General features: G+C 43.3%; 1 protein-coding gene across 1 annotated transcript in view; it reads right to left on the bottom strand.

The window, feature by feature from the left end:
* The window catches only part of SYNE1 (spectrin repeat containing nuclear envelope protein 1), a 503,778-nt gene that overhangs the window by 400,593 nt on the left and 85,721 nt on the right, over positions 1-17,464 (bottom strand). Inside the window, exon 3 of the mRNA XM_084624934.1 lies at positions 14,775-14,836. Coding sequence (XP_084481060.1) covers positions 14,775-14,836 — 62 coding nt within the window. The remainder of the gene's footprint in view (positions 1-14,774; positions 14,837-17,464) is intronic.

Genomic DNA, 17,464 nt, shown 5'->3' on the forward strand with positions numbered 1-17,464 from the left:
CCATGCTGGAGCTATGAGGATTAACTTTATCAAGGTCTCCTTGTGTTTGCAGAACAATCAGAGGGGTCAGGGATAAGTATTCATCAGGTCTCCTGACCATGGTATGAGGAACGTGTATTCTATAGACTCTTGACTCATCCCTCTTCTTGAGCAGAAGTTCTGACACTTGGTATTGTGATAAGTGGCAGAGGTTTATCATGAGATCGCCCCAAGCCATGAAGATATCTGTCAGTATCGTGTCTTTGATTTCCAACCCATGGTTTGGAACAAAGCATTTGGCCTATGAAACTGTAGGCTCGCTGAGGAGTTGGCGCTCTCGCTCCTTTAATGTGAATCTGAATTGTTTTGCCTTCGCATTGACCACAGTGATTATGAAGCAGAATGGGATACGGTGCAGTAAAACCATTTCACAGCCTGGGGTGGTACTTGGTATTTCCTATCTGCCTTACAAGAGGTAGGACTGAAACCAGCATCTGCCACAGGGTTCTGGCAGGGTCAATGATGGCCTCGTTGACAGAGAGGACTATCCTTCCTCCTGAAGATGCCCGGAATATGTCTACTAACTTGTGTCTTTTTGTACCTCCTCAAAAGGATTCAGACGGTCTCACCCATCCTTTTTAATGGGTCTTGGGGACCCTTAATAATCAATCTAGTTGTGGGGCCTTGGTTGGTACTATGGCCTCATGAGGGGATGAGGAAAGGGTGACCAGTGAGGGAAGTCACTTCCTGATGCCTGCTCTTCCATCTCCTTCTCCTCTGTGTGGCTATACTGGAAGAGGGAGGGGTAGAGAACCACAGGCCTGGGTTCTGCAGGCCCCAGTATCTCTCTCGTAAGAGCTGTCTAGACTATGTAAGATGTGGAGGGTTGTGGCGAGAATCTGGAGAATAAAGACGTCACTGGCATGGATCTTCCTCACCTCTCTCTGAAGATGAAACAGACAACAACGCATATGCCTGATTCATAGGCAGTGCTATGGCCCTCAGTGTGATAGGGACTGACGGTGCCGAATTGATAGATAGAGTTCGTGCTAACTGTAGTACTGAAGGTGACAGCAAGGGGGACTGTGGTTCCATTTCCATCGGGCCACATACCTGAACAATGCTGTGCAGGGAAGTGTAGATAGGTGTGCTGGAGCCAGATTTTTCTCAGGGTGGCATCGCAATCCTTGTAGTGGCAATAGTGTGCTCCCCTGGTTGGCCTGGTTCAGGTGCCAAGGGAGTTGGCATTGGGGCTGTTGAGGTAGACGGTGTCAAGGTTGGTGCTAAACTTTTTCCCAAACTCATGGATTTTGGTGCCAGATGTTTTGTGCCATCAAGTAGGAACCAGCACAAGACTGAGTTTCAGCAGGAACCATTCTAGGCTGCGAAGTCCCAGATGATGTCCAGTGCCAGGGGAGCTTTTCGTCTCAGAGGAAGCCTTGTTCAGCAATCTACCTCTGGGGCTTCTGGCTCCCTGCAGTTTGTCAGAGGACGACTCTGTTATTATGGCCATGGTTCTAGTCAAGGCTCTCAACAGCAAAAAGCCGGCACTTACGTTCTTGGGCTCTGAAGGTCCCTGTACTGGGGTTGGGAGTCATCTAGCAAGCCCAGGTTGGAAGTGGGTCTCATAAATTTAATAATTAGGAAGACCTGAAGGTGGGCCTTCACGTGCTTCCTAACAGAGGAGCTGAAGGACTTACAAATAGCACATTTATTGGGAAAGTGTGATTCTCCCGAACAACAGAGGCACTCTGAGTGTCCATCTGAGGTTAGGATAATTCCTTCACATGAGGGGCAATGTTTGAATCTCGGAGAACCAGACGACGCCATACCAGTGACAAATAAAACTCTAAGACTAAAAGCAACTGAACAACTATAATTACTGGTTAACTACGAACTAAACTGTAAAAGTAATAAGCTATCAACTATAATAGAAAGGCTGGCAGTATCTCAGACAGTCAGGGTTCCATCTCTAAGCCATGAGGAAGTGAGAGGAATTAAATGGCAGCTGACAAGCCTCACTCTTATATGATCCCGCTACGGAGCATGAGGACTGAAAGAGTGCATGCATGCCCTACCGGTACTGCTGGCCAAAAAGACTCTGACTTCTGGCTCATGAAACACATGCGTACCATCAGTGGAATGTGCATAAGGACAAGCACTCAAAGGAAAGCTGACATTTCCTGACTGGTTAAGCCTGTGTCTAGTTTATTGCCTTTTCTAAAGCTTTGAAATTACTATTTTCAATCATCTTCTGCCAATGATAATACTAGCAGAAAAAGATAGGTCTTTTGTTTACTCTGACAGTGACCATCATTATTTCCTCTTCTTTAATCACTCAAGGCTTATCTAAAAATTCAGGACAGACACTGAAATGGAAAACTTTTGAGTAACTGCTGTCCAGAACTGCTGTACTAACTCAGTGTTGGAAATATTTCAATTTAGCTTTGCAGTACTATTGTTCTCCATTTTAAACTTAGGCCTTAGATAAATTCATCCAAATCAGGAACAGACAGCTTTCTCAAATTATTTCAGATATATTTTTACACCTGCTCTTAACAGAGATAAATAACCTAACTCCAAAAGTTTTGAAGTACATTCAAACAATCTGATTTTAAGGCCCAAGCCCCAGTCCTGTGCACTCATGCATCTGCCTAACTTTGTGCTTATGAGTAGTTCCACTGTCTTCATGGGTCTTTTCATGCACAAAGTTAAACAGATAAGTAAGTCTTCACAGGATTGTAGCCTTAAACTTGAAATCATCTCAAGCTTTTCAGTTAGTAACTTTTGACTGGAGATTTTAAATATGCATTGTATACTGAAAGTATTTTCAGCGTATTTTTTAATCTATTTTTTATCTATTGTGACTGTTTCAGTGATATTCATCCTGAGCTAGAATCATATAAGTAAACTAGAGGTAAAGTGATTCCATACCTCATTAACAATCCATGGGGATATCCATTCCCCTTTTTACTTTTATTGATAACTTTGTATAAACTTAAATTCTATAAGTTTAAAGATACATTCATTGACTTATGATTTCATAACTAAAAAGTAAACCTAACCTTACACTGATCAACTGTTGCATTACACAAAGAAAACAAAAAACCTGACATTTCATGGAGAGTTATTAAGGACTCAGATACCACACATATTCAACCCTCACTTACCAAGGTGATAGAGATGTTATAGATTAGACACACTTGATAAAATAAGATTAGACTAAACCACACTAAAATAAGATTAGATTAGACAACAGAGTAGATTACATTTCAGTGGGAGCTTGTGTCCAAAATAACAGTTGCCAACAATTAAAGAAAAATCCTTGGACCAGTCTGCAAATGGTACACCTGACAGACGGAAAGAACAGATTTGATGCTCAACTGGCATGGCAGGAGGTGGGTTGCTGGGTTAGGGGAGCAGAAAGGATTCAGTAAATTAGGGAGGCAGGAAGGGGGATGCAGATCTGCCCAGTTACAGTAGTATTGTAGGAAAAGGTTCACTAAACTACAGGTAAGAGCTGAAGGATCTAATCCTTGCTTTTCTACTGAAGCTTTTAATATTTCCATTCACTTCACACCCTTTACTGACTAAGGCTGCATAACCCAGACTAAGAAAAGGCAACTATTGTTTACCCATTTTACAGACAAGGAAACTGAGAGGTTGCGCAGAGTCACTGCAGGTAGAGCTGGGGACCTATGTCTCATCTACTTTGCTACACACTTTCAGAATAAATAAGTCAAATAGCCTGTATAACCCATGCTAATACTCTTAGTGACTATTTGCCCCTCTCTGGTGGCTAGACCATATGTAGAGGTTTATGAGTCTGGTACTGCCTACATACTAATAGAATGATCCTGTAGTTCAAGGCCTGTGCTCAGATATCCCAGAGTTCAAACTCAGCAGAAGACCCACGAAGGGCCTATATTAACTTAGCGATAATGTCCGCAACCATGAAACTATACTCTATTCTCAGACTCAGGAACTGAACCCCAGAATCCTGATGCCTAACTTTCTAGTGCTGTTTCACAAAGTCGTGTAATCCAGTGGTTATATTCTAGACAATCCTCACAGATGTTAACAGCATATATGTTAGCACTGGTCCGTGTATGATCTCATTTGTGCTCCCATCTACTTTTCTTACTCTAATGTCCTGACCACACAACAAGTGGCAGGACCTGCTGCCTTCATCTGAGGATGAAGGTCCTTCATGCATCACTGTGTATTCCACTGTGGTTCTACAACCCACCAAAGACATTAGTTGTTGGCTCCTTCATGGTGTTGTGAGCATGGGCATATAGCTGGCACAGTTCACTAATTCCTCTGACACTTACAACATCTGCAATGAGATGGAGACCTGACACGTGCCTATCACCAGTGTGCCAGGCTTCATCCTCCATCCAACTTGAGTACCACCTACTCCTTATGTTTAGGCTGCATTTCTCCACACACCTTCTTATTTTTTGTTTCCCACAGTCCCACTATATCCAGAGACCTTCTTGTAAACTGCCACCTGGAATTGCCCAAAATGGTCCTTCACAAGTGCTGGAGAAGGAATCTTGACCACAGGGAAGCTCCCTGTGACCATTTTCCTTGGCCTCACACATGCACCCAGGCACAGTCCCTCTTGACAGCATCTAAATGACTCCCTCAGCACGGAACAGTGGGCACTGCCTGAGTTCTCACTCAGTGTCCCCTCTGGCACTCTTTTACTGAATTTTTGGCCTCAATCCCAGTTTGAGTTTTGCCCCATAATTAGTTGATGCCAGGTCCTTTATTTGGTCTCTCTCCTTCACTGACGGAAACATGGTTGTCTGTATGGGAAGGCCCCTTTGGATAAATACACAGAATAAAAAACCGTGACACTTCAGAGAAAGGGACAGGATGAAATAAAAATGTGCTTGTCCTGTCACCCCTGTACTGTTTTTGCCAGTCATAGGATCATCTCTGTCTTTCCCCCTCTCCAATTGAGCTTTTATTCCCCTATTGCCCTACTGTCTCCCACCTCACGCACAGACTCTCATTCACACAATCCTTCAGTTCACTGCTACTCGCACCCTCATCCACCCATTTCCGTCACTCTCCTCTACTCATACCTATTATCCCAAACCCATTCACTCACAGTCAACCCTGCCAACCTAACTTCCAGCTCAAAATCCCACCCCCAACAGCTCCTCGTCTCCCTCCAAGCCAACCAGCTCCTTCACAGAAACCCCTTCACCACAAACCATTCCCTTGGCCTAACACCCCTTCCTACCCAATCACCAGAGCTCTGAAATCACACACCAGTTCTAAAATGACACTTCTCTTCCCCTCATACAATATCTTCAGAACACCTTCCACTCCACGCTCAAAAAACTCCTCCTCATGCTCTTAGACCTTCCCTGCTACACTCAACCCACCCATCCCAAGAGAAAAATGTCTACCCAGCCTCAGAATCTTCCCCTCCCCTCCAATCTGAAACCCCAGGCACAGAAATACCCACTTACTTACCTCAGAAACTCCATCAATCCCATGTAATGCTGGAGCTCAGAAACTCCCCCTGACTCAAAGCTGGACCTGTAGAAACTGGAGCAGGAAGTATGTGCAGAGAGCCCCCTTACCTCACCTGTGAAGTTCTAAGACAAAGTAGCCATGCTGAGGCTCTGCACCTGCAGCCTATCTGCTACAGAGACTCCAGGTGGAGTTGGAACAGTTCCAGCACTACCAGGTGACCCTCAATAGCAGCCCAATGTACTGCCACCAGTAGAACCTTAAGGGGAGCCCCTAGTGCAAGCAGGTGGTTCTGGACACTACAGTAGAGCAGCCACTCTACAGCTACTACAGTGTCTGACAGCTAGGACATTAGTAGTGGAGCTTAGCACCACCAACCCCTCAGGACTAGCCTCTCCTGAAACATTTATAATGTGTTATGCTTCAAATGATGTGATCCCTATTCAAATAATATTCTCAAAAATTAGAAGTTTTGTCTGAGTAAAGATGAAGGGCACTATCCCCCAGCTTCATTAAACAGTCCAGAGAGAACTGAAAGTTAAAGAGGAAGAACTAGGACACAAAGTACCCTAAGCCTGCAACAGAGAGGCAATGAGCCGCCATGCTCCCCATTCCTGCAAGCCCTTGGACCCACCTCTGCACCTACTCTGCATGACTGAGGCCCTGCCTGTTTTCAAAGGGAGAACGAGAGGTGGATAAGGGAGCAGCCACTCTCCATATATTTCAGAGTGGTAGCCATGTTAGTCTTTATCAGCAAAAATAACGAGGAGTCCTTGTAGCACCTTAGAGACTAACAATTTATTTGGGCACAAGCTTTCATGGGTTAGAACCCACTTCATCAGATGCATGGAGTGAAAATACAGGAGCAGGTATAAATACATGAAAGGATGGGGGTTACTTTACCAAGTGTGAGGTCAGTCTAACAAGATAAATCAATTAACAGCAGGATACCAAGGGAGGAAAAATAACTTTTGAAGTGGTAAGAGAGTGGCCCATTACAGACAGTTGACAAGAAGGTGTAAGTAACAGTAGGGAGAAATTAGTATTAGGGGAAATTAAGTTTAGGTTTTGTAATGACCCAACCACTCCCAGTCTCTATTCAGGCCTAATCTGATGGTATCCAGTTTGCAAATTAATTCCAGTTCTGCAGCTTCACGTTGGAGTCTGTTTTTGAAGTTTTTTTGTTGAAGAATGGCCACTTTTAGGTCTGTTATTGAGAGACCAAAGAGATTAAAGTGTTCTCCTACTGGTTTTTGAATGTTATGATTCCTGATGTCAGATTTGTGTCCATTTATTCTTTTGCGTAGAGACTGTCCAGTTTGGCCAATGTACATGGCAGAAGGGCATTGCTGGCACATGATGGCATATATCACATTGGTAGATGTGCAGGTGAACGAGCCCTTGATTGTGTGGCTGATGTGGTTAGGTCCTATGATGGTGTCCCTTGAATAGATATGTGGACAGAGTTGGCACCGCGGTTTGTTGCAGGGTTTGGTTCCTGGGTTGTTGTTTTTGTTGTGTGGTGTGTGGTTGCTGGTGAGTATTTGCTTCAGGGTGGGGGGCCGTCTGTAAGTGAGGAGTGGCCTGTCTCCCAAGGTCTGTGAGAGTGAGGGATCATCCTTCAGGACAGGTGTAGTCCTTGTTAATGCGCTGGAGAGGTTTTAGTTGTGGCTGTAGGTGACGGCTAGTGGCGTTCTGTTACTTTCTTTGTTGGGCCTGTCCTGTAGTAGGTGACTTCTGGGTATCCTTCTGGCTCTGTTAATCTCTTTCTTCACTTCATCAGGTGCGTATTGCAGTTTTAAGAATGTTTGCTAGAGATTTTGTAGGTGTTTGTCTCTATCTGAGGGATCAGAGCAAATGCGGTTGTATCTTAGAGCTTGGTTGTAGACAATGGATCGTGTGATGTGGTCTGGATGAAAGCTGGAGGCATGTAGGTAAGTATAGTGGTCAGTAGGTTTCCGGTATAGGGTGGTGTTTATGTGACCATTGCTTATTTGCACTGTAGTGTCTAGGAAGTGGACATCTTGTGTGGACTGGTCCAGGCTGAGGTTGATATCTTGGTCTCCTTGGGATTCCATTATGTTTGGTGTGAAAAATGCACTAGGATTAATGCTGCTAAAATCTAACTTCTGCAGTGACTGGTTTGTGATTTCTACAACACAGACACACGGGGACATTCAATACTTACCCTTTTGGAAAACACACCGCCAGTGGAGAGAGAAATGAGTACCCATAGAGCTGCATGGTGAGGCAGGCCCTCTGCATAGAGGTTCTATGATGTCCGCAGGAATGACTCCTGAATTTGTCATCCATCCTATGCAGTTTGGAAACATGCCACAGAGCTGGCAACCCCCTCATGTGGGGAAAGAATTTCTCCAGATATCCATGGTGTCAAAGTCACAGATATTTTAACTCATTTTTCTCCTCCCATTGTTTTTTCCATGGGAGAATGACATGGAGCCCTGATTAAAGACTTCACGTTTTTCTCAAAACATGCATGCATAAATTTGGAATTGTGCTGAATACACACACATAACTTAACTTGTTAAAGCTAATTGTACCCATGGTCCTTCAGAGCTCACATTTATGAACTGAAAGAAACACAGATTTGTCTTTCTTAATTATCTTTCTCTGAAAGCTGTTTGCTCTCTTCTCTTCCACTCTTCAGGGTACAAAGGAACAATAGGCCATATCCTGTGGTCCATACTCAATTTTCATTCAGTCCTTTCTCGGGCAAGTTTTTCACTGAAACAAGAGATCCACAATCCAACGGCTGGAAGTTGAAGTTAGACAAATTCAAACTAGAAATAAGCTATACAGTTTTAACCACTGGAACAATTTACCAAGAGTCGTAGTGTATTCTCCATCACTGACAATTTTTAAATCAAGATTGAATGTTTTTCTAAAAGATCTGCTCTAGGAATTATTTTGGGGGAGTTCTATGGCCTGTGCTACACAGGAAGTCAGACTAGATTATCACAATGGTCCTTTCTGGCTTTGGAATTTATGAAAGGGGCTGAATAAAAACTATGCAAGGAGCTCAAGATTGGGCCCAACATTCAAAACAAAATGTATTTTTTAAAAATGTCTGAACACAATCAGTTTGTGTGCACATTTTCTAGCAAATCTAGGATTCCTCAGAGACAGGGTATGAAAATCTTATATGCCATGCACTTATACTTCATTACTTGGGTGGGTGTCATAAGAAAACAGGGGCAGAAGGGTAAAAAAAGTATATGACTAAAGAGTGGAATCTAGGTCCTTTGAGAATTTTCCTAGTTCACTCAGCTTCATGGCAATCACTAGGCGTTTACTGACTGACCAATTTTCCCCTAGTCTGAGAGTAACTGCTTTGCTCTGAATATGTATCCATCACGAGATACAGAACAAGTTCTTTACTATAGTAGAAGAAAGGAGCAGCAAAGGAGAAATCTGATAAAAAGAGATTATCCTCACTAAAAACTAAAAATCTTCCCAAGGCCCTCACTCAATTACAGATTTTAATTCTTCTCCAAAAGATGGTATAATAACCATTAAAACAGAGGTCATGGAAAATCCTAAAATCTAAATTCCACCCTGGAAACATTCATGTCCCAGTAAAGTAAATGGAACACATGCTTGGTAGGGTAAGGATGGTCTCTTTACTATGCTTATACAATGCCTGACACAGCAGGACCATGGTGTAATAACAATAATAATTATAAATAATAACAATAGCAACAATATCAATAGCAATAATAAAATGCATATAAAGGATACAATCTGGCCCCAAGTGATGGCACATTGCATCTCTATGCATCATGCAGCAAAGGAGAACCAAACTAATCAGCTGGTACCAAAGGATTATAGCAATAGGATGATAAAATAAAGAAATAATATCTTAGGTTTATATAAGGCTTTTCATCTGACTCTTTGGTGGGGAAGAAATGCAAAAGGGCAAACCTAGGGACTTGCCATCCTCTGTAACATTTTTCACCCCTCTCACATTTGAAGAGCAAACATTAACTTTCACATATTTTCCCCCTGCACTACGGCCCATGTCCAAGAAGTGAGAGGGGAGGATCAGTCTGGTGTCATACAGTCGATGAGCATTTTACACAGAAACCACCTCTCCACTGTAATTCAGACACCTGTGTGGTGAACAAGGGTGTCACCTATGTGGGGGCAGACGGGAGAGGTATTTGTGTAGCATTGTTTGCTACACAAGATGGAGAAGAGGGGAAATTTTGGTGAGGAACACAACACAAAGCCCTATTTTTACCAAATGTGCATGAAGAGCAGATAGGACACTAGTTATAAATGCTTCTTCCAAAAAAAACCCATCATCCTAAACGTAATGGAACTTTAGGATAGATGCAGAGAAAACAGGAAGGAATATTTACAATGAAGTCCTAACAATAATTTATTTCACAAGTTAGTGTTAATTTTGAAATCTGCAAAACAAGGGCTGAACTCAAAGCGTTTCCTCTGGATTGGTAACTGAGCCAGAATTTGGCCCACAAAAAAAAATCAGTGTAGGATAAGTAATTAAAATAACTAACTTTAAAAAATAAATTAAAAATGTCAGGTAGGGAATTATGTATCAATGTTTAATCATTGTTTAATGCTTCTGGGTCATTCTCATGCTATGAGTACAACACTTGCAGAGCCTGATTCTCTTCTCAGACCTGTTTTACACAGGTGTAACTTCACAGATTCTAAGGCCAGAAGGGACCACTGTGATCATCTCATCTGACCTCCTGCATAAAATAGGACTTCTCTGAATTAATTCCTTTTTGAATTAGAGCACATGTTTTAGAAAAACATCCAATCTTGATTTAAAAATTACTAGTGATGGAGAATCTACCACAACTCTTGGTTAATTACCCTCACTGTTCCTCACTAGCTCCATGAATTTGAAGAAGTAGGTTTTTTACCAACAAAAGCTTATGCCCAAATAAATCTGTTAGTCTTTAAGGTGCCACCAGACTCTTTGCTGTTTTTATTAAAAAGGAACTAGCCCTAAGCAACTTTTCTGAATCAGCAGAGCTATCCATTTCTTATAACCCAGGATAAAAGGCAGAAATCAGTTATGGTGAAAGTTTGAAGTATACATCCAAAAAAAGGCAGAAGATATCAACCTAATGTATCATGAAAATGCTATGCAGGCATTTATTGAGAGCAATAAGAAGCAAACCAATTAAACGTACAGTAACACTACAGGACTAGTCACTGAACATAGCAAAGATAAATTATACACCCCTGAACCAGCCTGGCCCCAAGCGGCATTCACTCCAAGAGCAATCAGGAAGTGATACCACTTCCATGTTTTAAAATTATGGTGTATGCTCCCAAGGATGCTCCCAAGTGGAGCAGAAGCAGCACATTACATACTTGGCCTGGCCATACCCTCTTTCTGGCAATGTTTTTTGGTGTTTTTCCTATACATGAATTTTGCATCAATGTCAGTCTTTTGTAAGGTTTTGGGGAGGGAGGAGTTGTCTAAAATCCTTCTCTCCATCCCTCTCTCTCTGTTGTCACCTTCTTCTCCCCTCTTCCTACTGCCCCAATGAAATAAGAAATTTGGGGTGTTGTCTGTCCCTTTTTTACTGCCACCATATAATTTGGGGGGTTGAAAACTTCTCTCTCTCCTATTCTCCTTGGCTTTGCCTGCCACTCCATGAGAATCCAAAGGTTTCAGCTGCTGCAGTACCTCAGCAGAGAAATAAAATAAAGGGGAGACTAAAGTTGAAGTCCTCTAAGCCCAATGCAGCCCTGAAGCACAGCTAACAATATAGATGAGGGCAGTTTATTTTTCTGAAAAACAGGGACATGTCTCTCTTCATTCATCGTACAGGAGTGTTTTAGTGAACCCTGCCTGCACCTATTGAGGCGCTGGGGATGGGCAGGTTTGGCCCCACCCATATCTAAAGGACCCTCCCCTCAGCCAAAAGGGATGAGCCACTGGACCTAGGCATAAACTCTGCCTGCAGCTGAGGAGGCAGAATGAAACTAGGGTATTTTTTAGTGGAAGGGATGCTGCTCTCCAATTTACAGGCAAGCTGAAGACCTATTGTTACAGAACTATGGACCTTACTATGATCAAGAACATACAACCAGGCTTCTGGACACACCTGCCTGGGGACTGGTAATAGAAAACAAAGCCTTCTATCTTTGGATCCCAAGTTTGATTCTGAGCCATGCTGATAGTGTCAGAAAGTCATTACCATGTAATGGCTGTTTGGTGAGCAATGTGGAATAGGTTGAAAATATCAGTCCAGTTCTTAGTGACCATATCATAATAGGCATCTTGTTGCAGGTCTCATAGACTTATAGACTTTAAGGCCAGAAGGGACCATCATGATCATCTAGTCTGACCTCCTGCACACTGCCGGCCAAGAACATTGCCCAACCACTCCTGTAATCGACCCACAACCTTTGGCTAAGTTTCTGAAGTCCTCAAATCAAATTACAGAGGATCCACCATTTAATCTAGCGTAAACCTGAAAGTGACCCATGCCACATGCTGCAGAGAAAGGTGAAAAACCCCAGGGACTCTGGCAGTCTGAGCTGGGGGAAAAATTCCTTCCTGACCCCAAATATGGCAATCACTTAGACCCTGAGCATGTTGGAAAACCCCACCAGCCAGACACCTGGGAAAGAATTCTCTGCAGTAACTCAGAGCTCTACCCGTCTAGTGTCCCATCTCCAGCAGCTGGGGATATTTTCTGTAGCAGTCACAGAGGGTCCACATGCCATTGTAGGCAGTCTCAATATACCATCCCCTCCATAAACTTATCAAGCTCAATCTTGAAGCTACTTAGGTTTTTTGCCCCCACTGCTACCCTTAGAAGGCTGTTCCAGAACTTCACTCCTCCAATGGTTAGAAACCTACATATAATTTCAAGCCTAAACTTGTTAATGACCAGTTTATATCCATTTGTTCTTGTGGCAACATTGGCGCTTAATTTAAATAATGCCTCTCCTTCCCTGGTGTTTACCCCTTTTGATGTATTTAAAGGAAGCAGTCATATATCCCCTCAGCCTTCATTTGATTGGGCAAAACAAAGCAAGCTCTTTGAGTCTCCTCTCAAAAGGTCGCAGCAGAGGTCACAAAATGAATTGGTATGGAGGCTGAACTACCATTTCATCCTAAGGCAAGAGCTGTTCTTTCTGGGACAGGACATCAGACTGTAGGGCTGAAAGTACAACACCTTTAACTGGTACTAAATTCACTTTAAACAGAAAAATAGATTTCTGCATACAGTACTTGTTGAATGCAGATGATCACAAAAGTTAGCTTTACTCATAACAAGATCTTTATCATATTTTCATTGTCCAGCACTTTAAAGCTCAGCATTTACAGTTTGAATAGAGCATACAAATATCTGTAAAAATATTTCTGTCCTAGAAATCATCTGGGACTTGCTATAAAATGTTTCTAATCAGTTATTAAATGTATTCACTTGATGCCAGAATACCTAAAATGATGTGTGATTTCTTAGAAGATAGGAAATAAAAAGATTTTATTTCACAGCGTGTTGTTGTTTCTATTTTCTTGATAAACCGCAAATCAAAATCATTTTCACCTATGAATAGCAATCAATGTTTATTTTAAATTTAAGTACTTATTATAGGTCCATTATCAAGAAAGTTTCCTGACCTGTCAAGGTTCCTTCCCCACTCTGAACTTTAGGGTACAGATGTGGGGACCTGCATGAAAAACCCCCTACGCATATTTTTACCAGCTTAGGTTAAAACTTCCCCAAGATACAAACTATTTTATCTTTTGTCCCTGGACTTTATTGCTGCCACCACCAAGCGTCTAAGAAATATGACAGGGAAAGAGCCCAACTGGAAATGTCTTTCCCCCCAAAATTCCCCCAAGCCCTACACCCCCTTTCCTGGGGAAGGCTTGATAAAAAATCCTCATCAATTTGCAGAGGTGAACACAGACCCAAACCCTTGGATCTTAAGAACAATGAAAAAGCAATCAGCTTCTTAAAAGAAGAATTTTAATTAAAGAAAAAGTAAAAGCACTTGCCAGCCGCGGATTTTTCTTTGCTGTGTAGATGTACCCTATGAGGCTGAACACCTAAGGGGCAGCTGGGTCAAGCTTTATCCTACTATACTTTGAGTGACAGAACCAACACAGCTCAGTTTGCACAATGTCCTGCTTTGTACAAGGCAGTCACACAGTATTTCCTCCTGACTGTAGTAGCAGCCGCTGTGCTACCCGTTTTTCCGGGGCAAGGGGTTTTGGCCAGTGAAGCTGAGCAGCTGTGATCCTACTGGCCATGCCACAGCTCCCAAAACCATTGTCATCTTATGTCATAAATATAAAGGGAAGGGTAAACACCTTTAAAATCCCTCCTGACCAGAGGAAAAACCCTTTCACCTGTAAAGGGTTAAGAAGCTAGGATAACCTCGCTGGCACCTGACCAAAATGACCAATGAGGAGACAAGATACTTTCAAAAGCTGGGAGGAGGGAGAAACAAAGCCTCTCTCTCTGTCTGTGTGATGTTTTTGCCGGGGACAGAACAGGAATGGAGTCTTAGAACTTAGTAAGTAATCTAGCTAGATATGCGTTAGATTCTGATTTCTTTAAATGGCTGAGAAAATAAGCTGTGCTGAATGGAATGGATATTCCTGTTTTTGTGTCTTTTTGGAACTTAAGGTTTTGCGTAGAGGGATTCTCTATGTTTTGAATCTAATTACCCTGTCAGGTAATTACCATCCTGATTTTACAAAGGTGATTCTTTTTAATATTTCTTCTATTAAAATTCTTCTTTTAATAGTCTGAATGCTTTTTTCATTGTTCTTAAGATCCAAGGGTTTGGGTCTGTGGTCACATATGCAAATTGGTGAGGATTTTTATCAAACCTTCCCCAGGAAGGGAGGCTAACTTTGGGAGGATTTTGGGGGGGGGGAAAGACGTTTCCAAACGGACTCTTTCCTAATAATATACCGGTTAGACGTTTGGTGGTGGCAGCGAAAGTCCAAGGGCAAAAGGTAAAATAGTTTGTACCTTGGGGAAGTTTTAACCTAAGCTGGTAAAAGTAAGCTTAGGAGGTTTTCATGCAGGTCCCCACATCTGTACCCTAGCGTTCAGAGTGGGGAAGGAACCTTGACATCTTGAAACAGATTAAATCTCTAAACATACAGATAATATGGATCCCCTTTTGAGGGGTCTCCGCAACCTACTTCTATCCTGATCAGCAGAACTGCAGAGGTTCCATTGCCTTACACCCTTCAGTGCCTAGTTATCTGCAGAGGAGCAGGATTTGAGTTAAAAAAAGGATCATTACAACATGTTTATTACCTTGGCCAGATGAGTGTTGATCCATTTTGTGAAAGTCCTCTTTTGCACTGCCTCTTGCTCATCTGAAAAAAAAATGGAACCAATGTGATTAGACATTGCTAAAGCTCACTGGGGAGTTACATGATGGGGGGAACAATGTTCATTACATATCATGCAACAGCTCCACAAATGTCACTTTTTCTTGTAAATCCTGTTAATTTTGCCTGTAATTCCTCTGTAACAAAAAATTGTATATTCTCCCAGTAATGTCCCGACAGTTGTTTATTAGCAGTGCTTCACAGCAATGTTTAAGTATCATACTTTCTTTGTGTTTTGGGAGAGAGTACAAATCGAAGTGCTTAAGTTAGACTCCTAAAACCGTGTTTAGGCACTGAAAAAAGTGGCCTGATTTTTCAAGGTGCTGAACACTCACAACCTCCACTGTATTTTGCATCTCTGAAAATCAGACCACTTATTTAAATGAACAACTATGGATTTCGAAGCCTAACTTTTTGGGACACTGCCAATATCTGACCAGCTGACAATGCACCCTAGCAAGCAGGAGCTGCTGGCATATCCAGTTTCTACAGCACTCTTGCTCTTTGCACTGGCTTAAGGAGCATGTCTGACATTACAATGAGCTCTGCCAATTCTCAACTGGTCCCTTGCAGGTTGCTGCCAGCTGATACAGGTGAAAACAGTTTCTGAACTAACTGTTGTAACCTATGCTGGGGTTACAGCTGTAAAAAGGAGAGAATCAGAGAACCATAACTGGCTCCCTGAAGGTCCACCCCTTCTCTTTGGTGAGTGAATTTTGGCACAGGAAAGAATTTTATACCACTGGGATCAAATGCATAAAGTTAATAGGGTTTTTTTTACAGAACTACCTGTTTCACCAATAATGTGATTTTTTCATCACCACTGAATAGTTTTGAACATTGCTCTTACCCTACACTACAGAAAATTCAATGCTAGCTGAAGTTCTTTCTTTCTTTCTACAAGGATGCACTACGGTTCACCAGATGACACAGGTCTAAAGCCCAGAAACCTGGATTCTATTCCTGCCTCTGCTACTGACTTGTGGTGTGACCTTGAAAAAGTCATGTGAGCTCTCTTGTTCTGTAAAAATGGTAGGAAATAATGTTTAATCACCTTTCTAATGTGCTTTGAGATTTAGAGATGAAAAGCGTTAAATAACATTATTCATAAAATGCCGCCTCATTTCTATTTTCATTGTGGTCATACTACCAAGTACTCTGATAATACTACTACTATGCCCACCGTCCCAGCACCACTGCCTTTCTAACTCTGGAATGTGTTACAGCAACGTTATAAAGGAAAAACGTATAACTTTACATACAACGTTGATCCACATATTTTATCAGGACAATAATGCTCAGCAGACTATGAGTTTTCAAACGATACATCACGAGGAATACTTTGTACAAAATTTAGCATAATCTTGTCAAAGTGGTGAGTAATAGTATAGACTGTCACAGTATGAAGGGTTTTTTTTTACAAATAGCAGGACAGATATTTTAAATGGTTAGCACAGGTGTGGGCAAACTACGGCCCGTGGGCTGGATCTGACCCCTCAGGGCTTTGGATCCGGCCCGTGGGATTGCCACCCCCGGGCCTGGCAGGCCCCACGCCGCTCCAGGAACTGGCAGGCACCACGTCCCTGAGGCCCCTGGGGGTGGGTGGGCAGAGAGCTCGCGTGCAGCTCTCACCTGTGGGTACCTTCCCAGAAGCTTCCATTGGCTGCGGTTCCCCATTCCCAGCCAATGGGAACTTCGGAAGAGGTACCCACAGGCGAGGGCAGCACATGCAGCTCTCTGTCCCGTCCACCCCCCCCAGGGGCCGCAGGGATGTGGTGCCGGCCGCTTCCCGGAGCGGTGCAGGGCCGGGGCCAGGGCGGGCAGACAGGGAGCCTGCCTGGCCCCGGTGCGCACCGCTGCCACCCCGGAGCCGCTCCGGGTAAGCGGTGCCAGGCTGGAGCCCAAACCCCTGCCTGCACCCCAACCCCCTGCCGTACCCCACACCCCTTCTGCACCCCAACTCCCTGCCCTGAGCCCTGTGCAGCACCCTGAACCCCTCCTGCACCCCAACCGCCTGCCCTGAGCCCCCCCGCACTCTGTACCCCTCCCTGCACCACTGCCCTGAGCCCCCCCACACTCTGCACCCCCTCCTGCACCCCAACCACTTTCCCTGAGCCCCCTTGTACACTCCGTGCCCCTCCTCTGCCCCAACTGCTTGCCCAGAGTCCCTTCCTGCACACCGCACCCCCTACCGCACTCCCTCCCGCACTCCAACCCCCTGCCCCAGCCCTAGATTCATGGCCCTGCAAGTAATTTCCCCACCCAGATGTGGCTCTCAGGCCAAAAAGTTTGCGCGCCCCCCCCCCCCCCGGTTTAGCATATACACAAGGAAGGACAGTAAAAGAGGGGGAAATACATTGATAAAATGGCATTACATATACTAGTGAGATGTGTTCACCATGAATAAAAATGGTGAACTTTTTATAATTATAGTATTTATCCTCTACTGTACATTATTGGAGCTATGAACTGAACTCGGGAAATAATTTGAAACTTGCAAATTACTTTTGCACTCTTAATTTTGTTAATCTTTTTTATGGTTGGTGAGTCTGACCCAGTTTTCCCTTGTTAAGTTCACTCAGCTTTTAGAGATTCTATTGGTTCCACTAGTAT

This window comes from Lepidochelys olivacea, assembly GCF_965140295.1.
Source record: "Lepidochelys olivacea isolate rLepOli2 genome assembly, chromosome: 3".
Classification (NCBI taxonomy): domain Eukaryota; kingdom Metazoa; phylum Chordata; order Testudines; family Cheloniidae; genus Lepidochelys; species Lepidochelys olivacea.